Here is a 20,616-nt window from a genome sequence, read left to right on the forward strand (position 1 = left end):
TTCAGCAATCATCCAATGTCTTTTTCTCTTCATTCTATGAAACACCTGTGAGTGCATCGTGTTAGCGTCATTATTATTATTACCCATGCTTCCAGAATGCATTCGGAGCATGTTTTTTTGCTCGCGATTTCAAACTCCATCTACAGCGATAACCTCGTAGGGCGCGATAGCCCAGGTCGAAAGATACTCGTCTCAAGTACCAAAGGATGTTTAGAGGCGGGGTTGCGAGTTCGATACCTGGTTCGTCCTTGTCAGAAACTGTCCTGACGCAGGGGTACACCAGAAGCGGTGACATATGGTCGCAGAAAAAGATTGCTACCGAAGGGAGTCCCACACCGAGAGGATAGCGCACCAACCTCTCAATGAATAACTAACTAGCCCTCGCGTGCAGAAAATGGCCGTGGTGCGACAGAAATTATCAAATGATTATAACCTTGTAATAATAGTGACATTACGTTTTCGGTCTAGAAGATTTCCCTTAGCATGCACTGAATCAGTTTCGTCTTAGCGCATTATCGGGACCAACTGAACACGGCCCGAGTGCCTCAGGTGCAGAGAACGGTGGGCTCTCGTGAAAATGATATCTGGTTAAAACTTTCTCCAGAGTAAGAACGTAAATTTTGTGTGTGAAAGGAAACCGATGACGATCACAGCCTCCTGAGGATCATTTTGCAATGATTTATAGTCAGTTACTTCTTACAGATCATAAGGATCCATGTTCGAACCCTCGTTGGCAGCACAGTGATGATTGGCAGAGGTTTTTGTGTCTCCAACTTCGAGGCGTGAATGCGAGCCGATCTCCCATTCGAAAAGTCTCTCCGTAGAGAGAAAGCCCATACATGAAAATTCAAGCACCTTGAGGACTTTATAAAAAATATGAATGGACTTATAAAATATGAAAGTCGGATGGCAGCACCAGCAAGAACACAAAACTGGCAGAACTCTGACAACATAAATACGTTAGGGTCACACACCTACACAACATATTCCTGCATGTACCGATTCAATAGAAATTCCGCAGACGAATGTGTACGACATGCATATACGGATGAAAAGTGCCTCTTACAGAGGTGAACCATGAGAAACTGAAATGCAGACCTTCCTAGCCAGGTATGAATGAGCCGCCGAAAAATGGTTTTGTTCAGCGTGTCCCATAGTGAGTTAGGATGTCCCTGCAGTAAATTATAATCCACCTATGATGATATAACCTGGTCTCCAGATCACTCTTTTGGTTGCTCACATGCTTGCACATTATTTTGATCACTCTTTTGGCCTAACTCTCTTGATCACTCTTTTGGCCGCTCATTAACCTGTTACCTTTCTCTTCTTACCTTGTAACTACAAATTTTGCCGAACGTCTCTCATTGTATTGATCTTCTTGACCTCCTCCTCCTAACCAGAACATGGATTACCGCTCTGTCTCAATGAAGAGAATTTTCGAGACCATTCATTACTCAAACTTTGACGCCCAACTGAACTTGCCTCCCTGTAGATACGCATTTGAAAATGAACGATTTTTGAGAAAAAAGAAAGTTTTTTCCATGTATTTTTTTTTACTTGAGAGTCTCATATTATTCCAAGCAGAGGCGCCGACATGAAGAAAACGGGGGGGGGGGGCTTAAAATTGCTGATCGTCCCATATATACGGGACTCAAGTGCGTACGCAGGAGAAGAAGGGTGCATTGCATTGTTTTTTCAGAGATTATTGATTTTGGGGCCTCAGCCATCTTACGAAATTTATTGGTGGGGGCGGGGGGTTGTCAAATGGCCTCAGCCTCTAGGTTCCGGCACCTATAATTTCAAGCATATTACGAACGAAACATTTTACTGAAATTAATTTTCCTCTAATTAGAGGGTGAAAACAGTATTACTAATTGATTTTCGAAATTAATCCGTGAATTTTGTCGGAATGCATGTGTTTAATAAGAAGCGACATTGCAGCCGAGAATCGAGCGTTGTCAAATGTGCGCATTAAACACTTGCTGTGTCACCGTAGATCATAAAATCGCATGTTATCGTCATTGTGTTCGCGTCGTTTTCTTTCATTATTATTATTCACCCACCACGAGCATGTTTAAAAAAAAAACGAAAAATGGGCGTTCACAGCTGCTATTATGTCAATGCTATGACAAACACGTCGCGTTACTCCAAAGCGGCAGGAGAAAAAAACTGGTATCCTTATATCCCATTGCTACAGATACGTAAATTTCGCAGAAAAAAAAAAAAATATCGAAATATCGAAAAATTTTTTATAAAAATCAGAAATTTAGTCTTTTTATATTCGCAAAAGAAAAAAGAAATCAAATCAAGAATTTTGCATTTGTTCACACACAATCAATGTATAATAAAATAAATAGAACATATTTCAGATCAAAAATTTGGCTTTTTTTTCACACAAACACAAAACAATTTTTTAATAAAAGAAGGGTATTTTGGAGAAGCTTTCTAATAATAAATTTGGGTTTAAAAATGACGTATGTGCTGCCGCGGCTTCAGATGGACCGTATAGTCTACCACAGGACCGTCATTTCAACTTTTTCCGGGGGGGGGGCGAAGCACATGTACTGAATGTATGTATGTATATATATACCATTTTTAGTGTATTTTCAAAAGCCAGGGGGGGGGGGCAACGGTCCCCCCTAAATGACGGGCCTGGTCTACCAATACGTGATAAGCTTCATTTGTTGTATTGGATGTGATTATAGTGTAGAGCAGCGTTTCTCAATCTTTCAGTATTTGCGACCCAATTTTCAATCATAATTTTCATCGCGCCCCCCCCCACATGTGCAGTACAGAGGGGCACCCCCCCCCCTCCCCATGAAATTTTTGGAACTTTCATATGGAATATTACATTCAAATAATTTGCTGAAAATTACTTTTATCAACTTATTTTAAACGAAAATAAAACAATCTTTCCTCTGAGAAAGTCACGAAAATACTGAACAATATGGGATGTATTCTAATTATTAAATACATTGTGCAGTACTGATAAAGTCCTATTTGAAGTGTATTATATCAGTGTAAATGCGAATTTTATTTTTTATTATCTTATAATGCATTTTGTTTTGCTTTCCTTTCAGAGTAAAATAATCATTTTTTTAAATAATAGATATTTCTTTCGATATGCTAGCGCCCCCCTTTCAGTACTATCGCGCCCCAGTACTATCACAGGTTGAGAGTCGCTGGTGTAGAGTCAGTATATGATGTGAGTATAGAGTGAGTATATACTCTTCTCCGCTACTGTTCCTTCTACATAATGTATGCTCTTCACCTATTCCACTATTCTTATTTTTCAATTTTATTTTATTGATTTTTATTTTTTTTGTTTTTTTGCAAAAATGTTCTCGAAATTGGTGATTAAAAGATTTCAAGTCTATTAACTTATTCCACAAAACGTGCTCAAATGGATAATTTGATCCTTCCAAATTGTCGATTAGTTCCATGATTTTCCCAGAGAACTCGGAAACGAAAGTCAGCTGAACTCGTATTATACATGTTAGAGTTTCATTGCCAAAACTTTATTTGGAGAACATATGCTGGAGTTATCGACTTAATATTCACTGAAAAAAAGAAACAATATGCTTCATGTATTCGCTCAGATAAACGATATATTTGAATCAGGAATTCCACCTATGGTTACCGCAGGCCCTCGGGAAGCGTTTTGCTGGCTGACAGACAGTTGTGATACTTTTCTTCTTTTTGATAGTTTAAATATGCACTTTTCATTTTTGTTGAGTGCAAAAAAAGGTGGTTTTCGTCTTAGCCACAACGGAGTCCAGTTCCCCTGAACTCTTTAATCCACGGGATTCACTTTATACTCCCAGCATTTGTAGTGCAAAATGTTGTCATCAAGAAGTGTTTTTAGTAAGTTGAGCATCATGCAATCATATAACGCGCTGAGTCTGATACTAGACCCTTTACTTGAAAGTATGACTCAAAGTTAGAAAACCGCAAAAAAAAGTAAGACTGAATGCCTATCTCGAGATTCGTCATGCTGTAGGGGACGGCTCTACCTCACCTGTCGCCCGGATCAAAAACCTCATGTACTGCCGACCCTAATGGGACGCTGAAAAGGCTGATTCTGGGAGGAACCTGATATTTTACCCGTCCGAAACCGCAAATTATTGTTTAGCCAAAATGCTGTTTTACAAAATTATTTGACCATAGATCCTGCTTTCGAAGAAACTGAGTTCGTAGAATGAGGGAAGAGTAGCAAAATGTGTGTGAAACAGCCCACAAGCTGTAAAACTACAAATCCGCCTCTGCCCAGAGGGTGAGGGAAAAGGTCAGTGAGCAATCAAAAGAGTGACCTCGAAAGTCTGTGAGCATGGGAGTGATATAAAGCGTGTGTAGTATGTGAATGACCATGACCTAGAGCGTGTGTATTATGTGAATGATCAAGAGAGTGTTTTGAGCATGTGAGTGACCAAAAAAGTCACGCATGTGAGTGACTCCTGCCTAGCTATTCTCTGTGTACACAGCCCGTGAAAATTAAGCCATGTGGGTTTTTGAGCTAACCCATTGGCTAAATGTGTAGTCCGCCAGCTCTGCGGCAATTGGAAATGAAGGCCAAGCAACTCTCTACTGGACGCCCGACGCTATCGCCAACCCACATCGACGCTCATTGTGACGTTAGGAGGGGTCACCGCCACGTCAGCAACATGGGTTGCCTCGTCGCGTCCCAGCCATTGCTCTCCGTCATAGGGTCTCAGGGTCGCACGACGATCCTCGCAAAACTAGCCGCTGTGGTGGTCGAGTGGTTATAGTGACGGACTCGCGATGCGAGGATCCGGGTTCGAACCCCACAGTGGTGGTCGGCTGAAGTTGGTTTTCTGTGGTTCCCAACTTCAAGGCGCAAATGCGAGCCGATCTCCCCGTTAAAAAGTCTTGCCACAGAGAGCAACAGTCCTACAACGATAAATCATTCAATCATAACACTTCACTCATAGTTAGAAAAACTGGTGGCAGATGGCAGCACTACACATAACAAGCATTACAGAGAAACAAAAAACTTCACGTCAGGTTTCACTACACGTACACGCACATATTGCATGTGTGATGAAAAAAATAAAGGATATTATATAGTTGAATTGGTCTCAATTTTCTTTTGGTATTCAATGGATATTTTTTTGGTTGAAATCAACAGAAATGAAGTTCTGAAAAATTAATGCTCTTGGTGAAGTTTTTAGGTCAAAAAGGTAATTTTTCAAATATTAAGTTTTTATTAAAACTCTGGCCCTAATTGATACATGAAAATAATGAATTATAAGTATAAACTTGTCTATTCGAGTGCTCAAGTCTTTACTAATTCGACCTCTTTTTCTATAACATTGAGAAAAAATATAGCAACGTGGGTCAAATATATAACATATCGGCGTTAGTGTGTGGTGCTGCTGGAAAACGATCTTACAGGGAAGATGGGGTTTCGTAAGACAAATCTCGATGGCGTCACGAATCTCGGGGTCAGGCTTTCTGCTCTAGAAGGTGTTGGGTACACCGCACCTCTTGCATCCTCGCTTAAGCCGCCCCTGTTGTAGGCATATTAAACAAGCCATTGAAAGCAGGGCCGTTTTAACATATGAGGTCTATTCGGGGATCAAATCAGTGACACCTGTACTGTCAATTCTCTAGGAGCAAGCATCATAGACAAGAAATGCTTATTGTAGGAGTGGATGGAGAACTCTTGCTATGCGTTTTTATACGTCGTAATACCTTTGAAATAAAATTTATGAAAAGTACTTTGGATGACCAGAAACGCGATTGATCGAAGTCATTCGGTGAGAATAAATTTCTGAACCAAAGTCAGATTTTTTTCAAGCAGAAACGTTAAACGCTTGTTGTAACTTGACATCAGCTAACTTTATCGTTCTCTCTCAACAAAGATAAATTTTTAAAATTCTTTCGATGGTAACTGAACGGAATAGGCTACGTAGTTCTTCTCGAATAAATGCAATTGTAAAACCGAATTTGAAATTCTTCGCACTTTTAGACGACGTGTTAAGAATAAGCAGAGCAACCTATAAAACATGAAAAGAAAAAAGTTGTAGTTCCTAAAATAGACATGTTACGACGTGAAGAAAAAATGCTTCCCATAATATAAAAATGTATAACTATTCGTAAATAGTTTAAAAAGTCATAAAAATTGAAAGAATTGATACATTTGAATGCGGTTTGAGAAAAAAACTATTCTCACGAAGAGGTTTTTTTAGCAAAGGAAAAAAGTTAAAATGTTTGTTGATAGAGGGCAAGTTGCTGGAATTATGCAAATCAGAGTCCTTATATAATGCAGCGTGTACGATTTAACATTTTTTGATGAATTCTTAAACTATCTACAAATTTATATGGGACACCCTATTTTTTTCCTTAGAAATGAATGTTTTGATTCATTTCGAGAATGTATTTTAGTTTAAAATGAATCACTCGAGATGATAAATTGATGAATGATTTACAGAGAAAAATATTTATAATTTATCTAATTAAATGTTTCATTTCCGATCATATTAATTCCTGTCGGAATTATTATCCGTGAATTAAGCTACTAATTAGTTCCGATACTCTGTGTATTTTCCTTACATATCTTTCCAAACCGAATGATTTAGACGCTTTCAATATGAATTCAAGGTCATTGGATTAAAATTTTAGTTTTAGTCATTTTCAAAAATGAAGTTTTGATTTGAAATGAATGTGTTTTTCTCTAAGTTTTTATTTACTTTTTGAAATGCAAGCCCGTCTTCTATTTAGGAGTCATTCAAGTATTACGTCAACATCGGGGGGAGGGGGTGTTTCTGATTTGCTGACTTTAAGATACGACTATCTGAAAAGTGCTTTCTTTCTCCACCTTTATTACCTTGATACAGTGGTCCCCACCCAAAGTGTGGGTCACAACCCGCTTGGGGTGGGGGGGGGGGAAGGAACGTTGATGATTTAAGATGTCGCGAGAGAATTTCATAAATAAAAACATCCTGATGAGGGTAAATATACTAAATTAATTTAAACTCTTCTTTGAAGCGGGGTGGTCCCATAATGGGCGCACCTGTTTACATTTTTTGCTATGGGTTTTGGAAAAATGTCTGCCCTTCAAAAGATTAATTGAGCTATTTAGCACATTTATTTTTATGTAGAATTTCAATGCTATATCATGTAAAGCATTGAAATTCTACATAAAAATTATTTGAAGAAAAATCTTATATATTTGATGAAGTATCACAAATGTGGTTTTGCGCACTTTTATGAGAACATATTGAAATTAATAAATTAATATATTTATTCTGAATTCAACGATAAAATTTATTGGGAATCAGAGAATTATGCTCTCCTCATTTCCTAGTTTTTAAAATCGTGATTCTCCGCGTTATGTTGCTTACATATTGCTATGTTGCATAGCATAAAGATAAGTATTTTCTACTTTTTTATTTATACGTTGCTGCGAAATTTTCTAGCGAATAACATGTTACCAGGGTGCAGGGGCGTCGGAAGTGTTTCAAACCTGTGGGTGTCCGTCTTGAGATTCATGTAGGAAATTTCGATTTTTGAATCAATTCTGTGGGTCCTCGAGCACCCCCGGCTCCGACGCCACTGCCAGGGTGCAGGATATTGTAATGTGGTAGCCTTCTCATGGTGCAGCCTGCAAACGCAAATTCTACAAGTCATTATACCTCTTAATTATCGTTTGACGCAGCATAACCTTGATGATTCTTGCACCAATGAAAAACAAACTCCAATCCAATCCGAAGATGCATGCACCCTCGAATGATTGATAGCACATATTGCAGCAAATCCGTCAGAAAAACATGTTTTTGGTGAAGTGCTATTGTGTGCACTCTCCAAAAAAATATCCTCTGCCACCTTTGCTATTGCGATTCGACTGCACATTCTATGAACAAAAAATGGTTTGTTTAGGTGTTTTTCATCATCTTAACTTTAGATAACTAAACATTCGTGTAATAGATTAGTTACTAAGCAACACCGATTTAAGTTTAGCTATCTAGGGTTAAAGCTTGTCCCGTGAATTGCCCTGTATTGCATGTGAGAAACATTAATGAAGTTTCTCTTCTGTCAGCGAGCCACCAATCAAATAAAACTGTTACAATATTCCTTCCATTAAAAATTAGTAATCAGCGACCGGATTTTGATTAATGTACTTGCGTGAAAAAAATCAATATTATATATATTACTTTTTATGGTATTAGCTAATATTTTATAATGTTAAATTACTAGGTTTGCCTCAAAATTTTAAGTTATTTTTACATGGTAGAGAAAAGTGAATAAGTAATTAGTAATGCTCACAAAGTGTAACTATCCTAGGTTTTGTGATTTGAATCGAAAACAATATGAAAGTCCAGGACAACTAGGCTAGTATTTTTAATGTTAATTTACCTCACACAAATAACAACTGTAAAAATTTTGATGCCAACTAAATAAATATATATAATTAACCAACATTTTATTGTGCTTATAGAATATTAGTATCATATATTTGTTTTTTCATGTGGCACATTAATCAAAATCCAGTTGCTAATTTCAATCGAAGAATTGTAAGTTTTATTTGATAGCTGGCGGGGGGGGGGGGGGGGGGGGGAAAGGTGTTCTAGTTCATTGATGTCTTTCTCACATGTAATATGATACAGTACTGTATAACTGAATGAATGAACGCCAGGGTCTCTGGCACCGGACTTATCCCGTTGCCGAGATCTCTTCCAGCCCAGCTTCGTGGCAGAGTCTGGAACAAAGTGAGCGCACCTAACAGTCTGAGTGCGTAGCTAGTGTTGTGTATGATATTTCAGTGCTGCCATCTATACTTTAAATTGTGAGTGAAGTGTAATGATTGAATATTTGTAACGTTGTAGGCATGTTGCTCTCTGTGGCGAGACTTTTTAACGGGGAGATCGGCTCGCATTCGCGCCTTGAAGTTGGGAACCACAGAAAACCAACTTCAGCCGACCACCACTGTGGGGTTCGAACCCGGATCCTCGCATCACGAGTCCGTCACTATAACCACTCGACCCCCACAGCGGCAGTACTGTATAACTGTTTTGAATTGAATATCTTCTGAACGGCATATTTTTGCTGATGAAATTTTTTTACCCGTTTATAGGTTAATGACAAAAGTGCATAAAACAGGCTCTATTTTTTTTTCATGGTGGATAAATTTACAAAATATGAATGTTTAGAGTCTGGGGATGCTTCCATGTAATTTTTTGGCTGTACAGAAAAAAATTCCCCAAAGGCACAGCATACTATTTTATCATTCCGCATAGATAGTGAAATTCTGTGACCAAAGAAACAGGTCTGTGCAGGTGAAATAAAAGCAATGTGTGTGTTTGTGTGTGTGCAACCTATCTGGAAAAAAAACAATTAAAGGGCACATTTCATGCAAGAATAATGTTTTTATTCTTTATGCAAGCATCTTGTTCATCAATCCCTCTCTACAAGACTGATATCTTTGGTGGGGCCCTCTCCTATAGTGAATTTATAGTATAAAAAATCTAGGTTTGTCATGGGGCCCCCATGCAAGAGCCCTGCCAGCACTACCCTTCTGGGAGTCATAGTGCTCACTTGAACCGCTGAGGATAGATGAATGACTTCATAACCAGGAGATATTCAATGACAACTCAGATGAACATCCTATGATTCAATGATTAGCATCATGATTATTTAAGTTAAAGCCATCAGCCAGAGTTATTTGTACAGGTACTTTTCTTCTGGTGATAGTTATAATCAGAGCTCTCAATTCGTGAATATGCCTCTCAATAAGCTTACAGGGCTACAACCTCATGAATCCCAGCTTTGAGTTCAATCTGGCACGACACAGAGACCCATGATCCCACATCCGAAAAACCTATCTTCAGCTGATCACCACTATGCCATCAATGATACAAAAATGAATCCTTAGGATGCGAGTCCTCACGACCACATAGCTGGCATTTTATTACAGACCATACTCTCACATGCGTGATTGGTTTTAATATCTGACAGAAATTTTGGATCAAGTAAAATACACCACCACAACAGGCAAAATGCCCAGCGAGGTGGCTGAGAAAAAGATGCCCATAACAAATATGGATGTCATATATTTCAAAAATAAAGCAACCCAATTAAAAATGTAATTGTAAAAAAGTTTAAAAAAAAGAATAAATAAATACAAGAATTTGTCACGTTTCTCCCGTGCTTGCATGTTCGCTGATGAATGGTGCTGCTTATTGAGAGTGAATATTTAAAATTGCCATTTATTCAAATAATAAATAAATAGAACATATCATAATAAAATGTTGCTTTTTATTGCCAAAAGGAACTCAGATATTCACTAAAACGATGAAAACATTGAGGGAGAAAAAAAATGTTGAGAATCGACACAAAAATGAAAACATTGTAGAAAAAAAATATTTGTGAGACTTTCCATACAAACATTGCTTCCATGGTAATGACATGAGCTTCATAGTAGAACTCTGATAATAACTCCCACAGATACAATTTGTAATTCAAATTAACAAAGACGCTCTACAAGCAATCAAATTTTATGTAAGCTGGGAAGAATCGCTGATACATTTATCAAGAAACTGTCAAGACAACACACACACACAGCACTGATTTCATATTACATAATTATTCATGGGCACAAGTTTGCAAATTATTTTATTTTCCAAACAGTTAATTTTGGGGGACCCTCCCATGTTCATTGCGAAAAACGATTTCTTCATATAAACCAAAAAGGGTCAATCAAATTAAACCCATTTGAGTAGATTTACCCAGAAAGACAAGAAACATATTTTCAATATTGTGGAAACACTGAACTATATAAAATATATGAAAGGAGGCTGAAATGCTCATGTTCATTAGGAGACATCCCTCCAATTCCTTGAGTAGAAAGTAAAGTGGATCAAGCTGGACTAGAATCATTGGGCTAGCTGCATAAAGCAGTCGAGAATAGGCAATCCATTTAAGCCAGTGTTTCCCAATTTTTGACGTCACAGACCCTCCTATAGCAAAGGTTAATGCTTCGCAGATTTCCCTATAGTGAAGGATCAATTTCAAGAAAACCCTGAAATCTCATAAAATCCAAAATGTATAGTTTTTTTTTATAAATTTGCATAACAGTAATAAATCGCAATTTCACAGCATTAAATGTGTCGTGCAGTAAATGAAAATGATCCCACAGACCCCAATGTGTCCATGCACTACAGGTGGAAAAACTGAGATAAGCTTTCATATTATAAGTATCTTGCAGGAGGTTCCCAATACGAAGAAAAACATCAATGCAACAAAAATCCTTACCACACAAAATCGTGTTGGGTCGTCTAGTTGAATGCATGTTTGGATGCTTACAGTTACCTCTCCTAAAAAATACAAGATTATTCAGGCTTTCATGTACATTTATATTGCTCTGTTTAGTTTTATGACATCAGACATAACTTTTTGTTGACCTTGGCTTGATCCACTTGATCACATCCCTGAATAAAACTCAAAAATTTTCTAGACTTTCCTTGACCCTGAATTCATAAGGGAAAAAATTGTATAATTAGAACGAAGTTTTTTAGGTTTCAGCACCCACCCCCCCCCCATAAAAATTTTTCTCTGCCAAATATTTTACACTTTCCGTGACTACTTTTCATTTCTCTATGACTTTCTAGCAGAGCTACGAGGTTTTTGGCAGTTTAAACTGTCATGTCAAAAACCTTGAATATTGCAGTTCAATATAAAAAACTTCCTATTGAAAATACACAAATTGATTGCATGTAATGTTCAAAGTAACTGTGTTATACAAATAAATACTTGATGAGATTAAAATAATTTTCTGCTCCCTACAAAATTATTTTGGACAATATACAATTTGAGTAAAGCTAATTGAATGAAATTTCATGCAGATCAGGAAATTCAAAATAATATCAAAATAGATATTTTTTCTCAATGTTATTGCAAAATAACACCAATTGTTGTATTATAATTAATTATATTATAATTCAAAATATAATTCGCTTAAAAAATTGAATGCAAGTAATAAGTAGTTCAGATAAACTCAACCATAAAATTATATATTATCTGTTCTGGACTCTTTGTATGTCAAAAAATTTAAAATTACAAATTATAAGCAATACTTTGTTTTAATTATTGTAATAAATTAGAGTTTAAAAATGAAACATAATATACAAAAAAGTAAATTTCTCATCATGTTGTATGCCTATTGTGCTCAAAATATCATCCAAAAGAACTCATTTAGGTTTTTGATAGTTGAACCAGTTTTTGATGCTTGTCATATCAAAAACCTAATCCCACTTTCTAGATCACTGGTAGCCCTGTAAAATAATGAGGGTTTTGCTGAGAATCTCTGGTTTCTATATCAAGATCTACCAATGTTAAAGCCTACAATAAAATCCTTTGTTTTTCAATTAAGAAAATTTAAATTTTGCTTTCTTGTCCACTGTCGGGAAATCAAAATGGGTTTAACTTATGACACTACAACATTATCCACGTTCTATACATATCCATAAAAACAAATCATTTTGAAGTGATTTATTAGGAGCATAGAATATTTTGTGCGTTTTTTTCTTCCCTTTTAATTTTGGCACAGAACCAAATGAATAGAATAGGCCTTATTAAAAAAAAAAGGAAAGGGAAGATATGCTTAAGATATTCATAGCGTATAAAAACTAATTTTACCACTTTTTTCTAACCTCATGCTAACGCTTCTACAAAATCTACATCTTTCTAGCTATACACAAAAAATAAACATGAAGCATCAAGGCAAAAAAAAGGTACAAATTGCCTGAAATAAATCACACAAATGAATCAACATATTTTCGAACACATTATGCAATGAACAGAGTGTATGGGTTGGTGAAAACCAAAACATTTCATTCTACATTATGTGCATTGATATAAAGGTTATCCTAGAACTCCACTGCTGAAATGAGAATACATGTCAAGATAAATAAATTATGTAATGAAACCTAGGATTGCAAAAAGGACTTTTTTGGTCTGTGCATGTTAACCAAGTATTCCTCGTAGTGAGAAAAGGGGAAAGAAAGGTTATCTTTTCCCTCCATAATTGCCTATGACTGGAAAGAATTCATTCTCTCACACTGTTCATGATGTGACCAAGGTTGCAGTGACTTCTGAAGTGATGTAATGCATTCCATGCACAAGTTGGTTGTGACTTCAAGTCTCATTTTAATGGTAGAAAACGAGGTTATCCCTTATACAAAATAAACTTTGCATAAAAACAAACTTGCGCGTAGCTTGTGATAAGATTGCACACCATGGAGCATGTTATATTTCATGAATTTAGGTTCTGAGTTTCTAAACTGATACAAAAATAACCAATAAAATGTTTCAACATGAGAGAGGGAAATCTCCACCAACATGATGTATCTTTTTTTCTCAAAGAGTATCCCAGAATATAATGGGAGTAAAAATTGATGAAACAATTTTAATTTAACTAATATACTATAATTTTTATCAATAATTAAACTCTAATTTTATAGGGAAAAAATATTGATAGCATAAAATAGATAAAAATTTTTTGATTTTTTCTTGATTTTTCAGTGAAACACCTATGTAATGATACTCAAGGGAACAAGAAATGCATCCTTATAAATGAGTTATCGTTATAGATGGAATATACAGTAGACAATCGACTATCCAAAAACTGTGCACTATCCGGTTTCAGTTAATTATTCTCCATGATGAAATAAGGAATAACTTTGCCAAGGCATTCCAAGTGCTATGAATTTGTGTAATCAATGAACAGTAAACTAAATTTTTATAATTTTTGTAAGAATTAAGTCCTTATTATATTGTTTATTTTAAAAGTTTGCGTATTCACACAGTGTACAGTTTACACAATTTTATATGCCCCTGCAATTAGGTTAGACATTACCAATTTCATCTTAAAATGTGTATACAATATTTTTATTCTTGGACTTCCTATATCTGTAAGGAATTTTTAAAATGTGCAATACCATGGGCGCACGACAGGGAAAAAGGGGGGGGGGGGGAGGGTTTAAAGCCGAGATCATTGCACATTTTACAGTAAAAAACAAAACACTAGGAAAACAATAAAAAAAAACATGAACCAACCCCAAGAGTCATGCTAATGCTATTGTACAGTGCAGTCTACATAAAAAAATTTATAAAGTACTGACCTGTACCTGTAGAGCAGTTGTTTCCCAAAGTGGGCAATATTGTCCCTTGGTGGGTGATGGAACAGTCCGGGAGCGATAGAAGCTACGAGTATAACACGATTCTATGTGCTCACTGGAGTTGGGGGAGAGAAAAAAAAGTAATGAAGAAAGGGGCGATGGAACGAAAAGTTTGGGAAAGTATGGTGTAGAGGTTAGAAAATAGGATAAGAGCAGGTTTTGGTAAAAGTTGTTTTTTTTAAAATTGATATGGGTATCTGGCCTGCCCTTCCACCACATTATGCCAGATAGTCTGGAGTCTACTGTATTGACCCTATGGAAAGGGCATTGAAGTCAGAGTAATATCAGTATATGGGTGATTATTGATGTAGAATAGTGTTTTTCAAAATGTGCGTAGCAGCAAGCTGTTGGCATCGATAATTGCCAATTCAGTCATTTGAAGTGGTTTTTTTTAAATATTCTGGGAAGCTGCAGTTAACCTTTCTCATGGAAAGGGAGTTGTGGGTAGTAAAAGCTGAAGAACCCCACTGAAGTAGAAGGTATCATTATATAGGATTTTCACTGTATGTAGATCTAATACCTGATGACCTTACAGACCTTGTAACATTACTCACAATGCCAATACCTTTCGATAAAAATTAGCTTTCCTTATATCCTTAAAGGTCTATTCACGAAAATCAGTCATGGCCCATCTCCATTCAGAGAAAAAATTTCTTGTCTTGGTTTCCAAAAAAACATGATATACCATTTATTACCCCTATTATCTACACTTGTTGACACAGTTCAGAAATCTGACCTATGAGTCTTTCTTTAGTCATATTTCATTTCTATCACAACAAAAAATTTTCATGTTTAGATGATAGCCTGAACTGAAAACCAAAACAAATGAATCACAGAAATCTGTCTGACCCTGAACTGATTCGCATAAACAGACCTAAATGTTTGATTAAAAAAAAAAATTTGATCATTTAACACTACAGTCGTTGCTGATTATAACGAACATGAGTTGTAGCAACAGTTTCATAGCAGTAACCATAACAGTAAGTCACAAATGTTTTTCTATTCATACTGTTATTTTTCATCTAATATAACAATCTGCTAAGATCATTCAATACATTACAATGTTAAAACTCAGCTGTTTTCTTTGCAAATAACGAAATCTGTTTTAAAGTGTGTTTGATATTCTTAATGGAGAATTTGGCAAAATCTGTTTGTAATGGCACGAGACATAAACAGTTATTCCTATTAAATACATATATTCATAATCATTTTTCTTTAAATAAAGGGAGAATCCACATTCAACATTACTGTCCAAGTGTGCAATGTAATATCCACTGACCTTAACTTTTATAACACAATTGAAACCATTTATAATGAAATCATATACTATGAAGTAATGGTTATAATGAACTTGTGAACTTGAACTCTGTGAACTTGCAATACAGAAACAATGTAAAATATATTACTTATAATGAATTATCATATTTATGAATATTAGATACAATGAAGTTACTTTTTCTCTCCTCCGAGACAGATCACAGCTACCAGTGGTGTCCTAGAATAGTCTAATAAAAACCACTTTAAAGCGCCAAATACATATCCAATGATATATTGATGGTTTGTCTCTGACAAAGGCTAGCAAAGCACAATTTGAAAACCCCTTCATACAATACATGGGTCTAATATTTTATTCAAACCTATCTGAATCTTGTTGCTATTTGTGACAGACACGAATAACTTTCATTTAAATTACAATAAATTTTTCATGTCTATCCGAGGCCTACCTGTCCCTGGACCATCCCTAGTCAGTGAACCGTAGGTAGAGAAGCACTGCTATGAATGGATTTTTCTGATTACACTCTTGAGTATTTATCATGTATTGGTTATAATGAACAAATATAAGATGTTGTAAATATTTATCATTCCCATGAGACTTCATTAGTGCAAGTCTTGAGTGCATTACCTATTTAAATTTTATCATTTTCTAACCTGATATATTCGCTTTGCAACTGCTTGCACTACATAAAAAATAAATAACTTTATTTTGTACAAACAAAAAATTTTCTTAAGAAGCGAATTTTTTTTATATAAGGACTTTTGATATAAAGACCGCACACATGACATCTGTTTTTGGTAGAATGACGAGACTATTATAATCAGCATCGACTGTATTCAACTACAGGTTTTTACAGTTGTGAATTTCAAAGTAAAAATTCAATCAAGATGATCAATTCAATCTCGGCATTTTCCACTTTTCTTACAAATCCAGTTTCTCAATTAATTAATAGCATTTCAGAAAAATATCAGATATAAGCATCAGATTAGATTACTCAACACAAGGGGAAAAAAAGCCATATTACAAAAATAGTCCAAAATCTCAAGCACATTAAACAAAATTAAATGAAAAGAAAGAAGAGAGATCATTTACATATATATAGAGCGAGCATCCCAAAAAGAAAAAAAAAAAAATGAAATAAAAGCAACTAAAAGAATAATATTCTAATCATAAACTAGAATCTGAATTCTAGCATTCAAACCTCTCATATCAAGTTTCATAGCTTATAAAATTTATAATTATTCAAAATATACATAAAAGTTTATTACATATTACATACTGAAAATGGAATCTTGAAATGTGCACCCATTTCAAACAAATGAAGATCACATATACCAGGGAGGAGGAGGATGGGGGGGGGGGGAGAATGAAACATGTGCATTGATGATGAAGAGTGAATTTCATAGAAAGAAAACATATATATATAAAATAGTTTCCAAGCAAAAAATGCACAAAAAAAAAATATATATATATTTAAACCCATGAAAAGAACTGTACATCCAAAAATGAATAGCTGACTCACGAAAACATAAAATAAATACCACAGGAAAAAAAAAAAATTAAAAAGAGCAACCCACAGGTTTTGCTTCTCGAAAGAATTTTACTGTTTCAATATCATTGAATAATTACCCAGTTTATCATGCATATATTTTTATGCAGATAAATTAAAAAAAAAATTGGTTTTTTTTCCAAATCTATTTTTGATCATTATAGGACACACATTCAAAATTTTCATTAAAATTTTTTTAAGCATTTTCTATCAATGTACTGTTTTTCACCAATAATATATACAGTATTCACAGCTGCCAATACCAATTACATAATGTAGATGTAATGATTATACATGTAAAATGAAACAAATGGTAGCATATTTATATATACATCATTTATTCAATTTTACACTTTTAGAAGTGAATTTCATGCCACCAGGTATAGAAAAAGTTTTTCCTCCCATGTCTATCTTTTCTTAGCGGTGGTGGGGGCGTATGCATTTAGTTTTTGTACTTTTTACAAAGTACATAAAGTTTAATATGATAGTTATCAATAAATATAAGCATTTGTTTTTTTAATATGGGAGAATGATTTAATGTGTGCACCTCTAATGGAAGCATATACTTGAACTACATGCATAGACATAGTTGTATAATCAGAGGGTCTTATAAATTTGATTAAAATTTAAAAAAATGAAAATTCATCGATTTGATGATGTACATGGGCTAAAATTGATGTCAAATTTATTAGATTCACAAAAATATAAAAAAATTAACCTAATTACTTGAAAATGCCCGAGAAAGTCGGAACAAAGTAAAAAAGAACATGGCCTACATGACATTATAAGGTAAATGATAATTCAACATCTGCCATTTTATTTACAGATGAACAAAATAATTCAGGTTCCCTAAAAGATACCATTAAGATCAGAATATATAAAGACAACATGATGGATGCAAGCATATTTAAACCCAATGTATGAAGATTAGGTTCTGCAGGCACAATTACTTGCACTTGAATCTCTACAGCGTTTACAAAAATGATAAATTTTTCGACCTGGTGGGTTGGAAGATAACTGTCATATAAAAGTGAATATTCAAACAAAAAAATGGAAAATCCGTATCAATATTACAACAATTTCTTTTTTAATGATGATGTTGATCACATAGTTTTTTACTTCACACAGAGGAAACCGCGAACTTCTGTGATGAACTTGTCAAAGTTGTCCCTAAACTGTATGCGACTATACCTATCCAAAGATAATGTAGTGTTGGCTGTAAGATTAGTGAAAGAAGTCGCCAACCTTTGAGCAGTGGTTGGATCAGTTTGCGATGCGATGAGGGCTTGGACTCTCTCTTGATATTCATCCTGGGAAAATGTCCACAAGAATGCATTAAATATGATATGATCATCAAACAATATCAAATTCATCAGAGTTAAATTAAAAAAAAAATTATTCAAGTTTGTTATCTTAATAGTTTATAGCTACTGTAAATGATCCTATTATTTCATGGAGCAATGTGACGATACAGTAGAACCCGATAAACATTAATATGACTTGTAAAGCACTTTTAACTGGTTCACAGAATACTTATGCTAGCTTTTTAAAGAGCGGACCATAGGATAATAAAAATTGCACGAAGCACATTGGATCCTCTGCAGTGGCTTGGTGGGTGGAGGGATTACCTCCGTTCAGTGCGAAATTGAATTATTGGCAAAGATATAAGGGTGGAGGCAGACTTCTCTTCCCCCCCCCCCCCCCCCCCCCGTTCGAGAAACCTGTAATAGCTTATGGGGAGATAATGTTTTTATTTTTTTAGAAGGGGGGGACTTGTGACACAAATAGAATAATAAAGTCCAGATCTGACAAATATCGTCAAACATGTCATTTGAGGTTGTTGTAGGGTACTTAGTTATTGGGTTTTATGATTTTCAAGAGTTCGAATGTAAATTAGTAGGTAGATAAAATCCAGCCAGATAAACGCCTTACAAAATATCTTTGCTCGGGTCCGCCTTTTTCTGGAATGTTTGATGAAAGGAAATTCATTGGGAATAAGTATCTTTATAATTGATTAAATATTTTTTTTGCTTATCAGTATTCATGCTTTGTTATCGCACGTACGTAACTTCAACAAAAGAAATTTTGACCACATGCTCGTCACTATAATCTTCAATTATCATCCAGGACTATTGGCTGCTAAGCTATATCCCTGCACGATAAGACAAACAACTTCTCTTGTTACCGTCAGAGGGATGGTAAAACTTCCTTAAAAAAGGAATTTTGCACTATAACCCCATATACGACGTGTGACGTCATTTTGAAAGGGGTGGGGGGAAACAGAGGCATAAGACTTTTTGCCCCACAAGAAATTCCTTAGGGATTGTTTTCAGAAGTGGGGATTATTTTTAAATGAAGTAGGGAATTTTTAGGGACAATTAGGGATTTTCTTAAAAATTCTGGAGATTTAAGAACTTTTTGGGAGGTTGAGAAATGAAGCTAAAATTCAGGAGACTTGGCAGCTATGTAATAAAATAACAGTAAAACATGTTATAAAGCTTTAGACATCAGCTCAACATTAACAAATTTAACTGTTTTCTTTAAACCACAAATTTTGCACACATAAATTTCTATGGTCTGTGCTATTACACAGATGAAACGGTTAGGGAGAGACGTCATTGATTGATCACTAAACGAAATGAGAAATTCCTTCTCTTGTTTATCAATATAAATATTAAATATCAACAATATTAATGACCACATGTATTAGCGAATCCAAACTGTATATCGACCCACATTTTGCAAATTTGTCAATAAACTGTGATCTTCCATTTGCTATATCACTGTTGATTACATATTAAGAATTCTTAGAATATTAACAAATAAATCTTTCTCGAACCTGATATTTATACAAAACAAATTATTACAGTGAGCAGGGATATATTAAAATATCCTGTTGTGATGATTTTGTTTGTTATAATGTAGTAAACAAAAAATTGACAGAGAGTGAAAAAGTCAAGGCTGTAGGTGTCTCTTTGGGCATACATCTCTACATTGCCTGCTGGTGGTAGCAGATAAGGGTTTAAGCTCCAGTCACATTTTTCTCAAAATACGAAAGAAAATCGTAGAATGTGAAAGAAGTAGTAGCCACTTTCGCGAAAATGCGCACAGGAGGTACATAACGAGTAGACATCAAACCATCAATCATTAGCATTGTGCTAAAGTCCCCCCCCCCCAATTTTCACTTTTTTGCTAAAATAATTTTTTTTATCTAGCTTAAACCCTGTAGCGGATGCTTACAGATCCTGGAGATTGAAGAATTAAAATATCACAGCACTGTAAAAAATATTTATCCTTGTTATTTATTCTATGATGAGCACCACACCCACTCTCACTGCTCATTGTGTAATTAGATTTCTTGGCAGTCCAATTTTGCCACTCTTATATTAGCCTTCTTTGAATGAATTATTGATTTTGTGATGTGTTTATCAGTTTTGAAATTATTGCAACATTTTTATTTATTTTTTTTGCTTGAGGCACCTAAGAACTGAAAAATTAAACCTACTGTAAGCCATGAAGTTGAAAAAAAGAAAGAAAAAAAAGGAATGTTATGCTTTGCACTTAATTACTGAACATATAAATCACAAGTTTAAAAG

At 35.1% G+C, this 20,616-nt stretch overlaps 1 protein-coding gene across 1 annotated transcript in view; it reads right to left on the bottom strand.

The window, feature by feature from the left end:
- Window positions 1-17,684: 17,684 nt before the first annotated feature.
- Window positions 17,685-20,616, bottom strand: part of LOC149075415 (exportin-4-like) — a 37,352-nt gene continuing 34,420 nt past the window's right edge. The window contains exon 23 of the mRNA XM_089242702.1: window positions 17,685-18,330. Within this exon, the coding sequence (XP_089098828.1) occupies window positions 18,136-18,330 (195 nt within the window). The 3' untranslated portion in view covers window positions 17,685-18,135. The remainder of the gene's footprint in view (window positions 18,331-20,616) is intronic.

The sequence above is a fragment of the Pholcus phalangioides genome, unplaced genomic scaffold (assembly GCF_987345545.1).
Source record: "Pholcus phalangioides strain wild (caught in Gottingen) unplaced genomic scaffold, Ppha-v1.0 ptg000015l_1, whole genome shotgun sequence".
NCBI lineage: Eukaryota > Metazoa > Arthropoda > Arachnida > Araneae > Pholcidae > Pholcus > Pholcus phalangioides.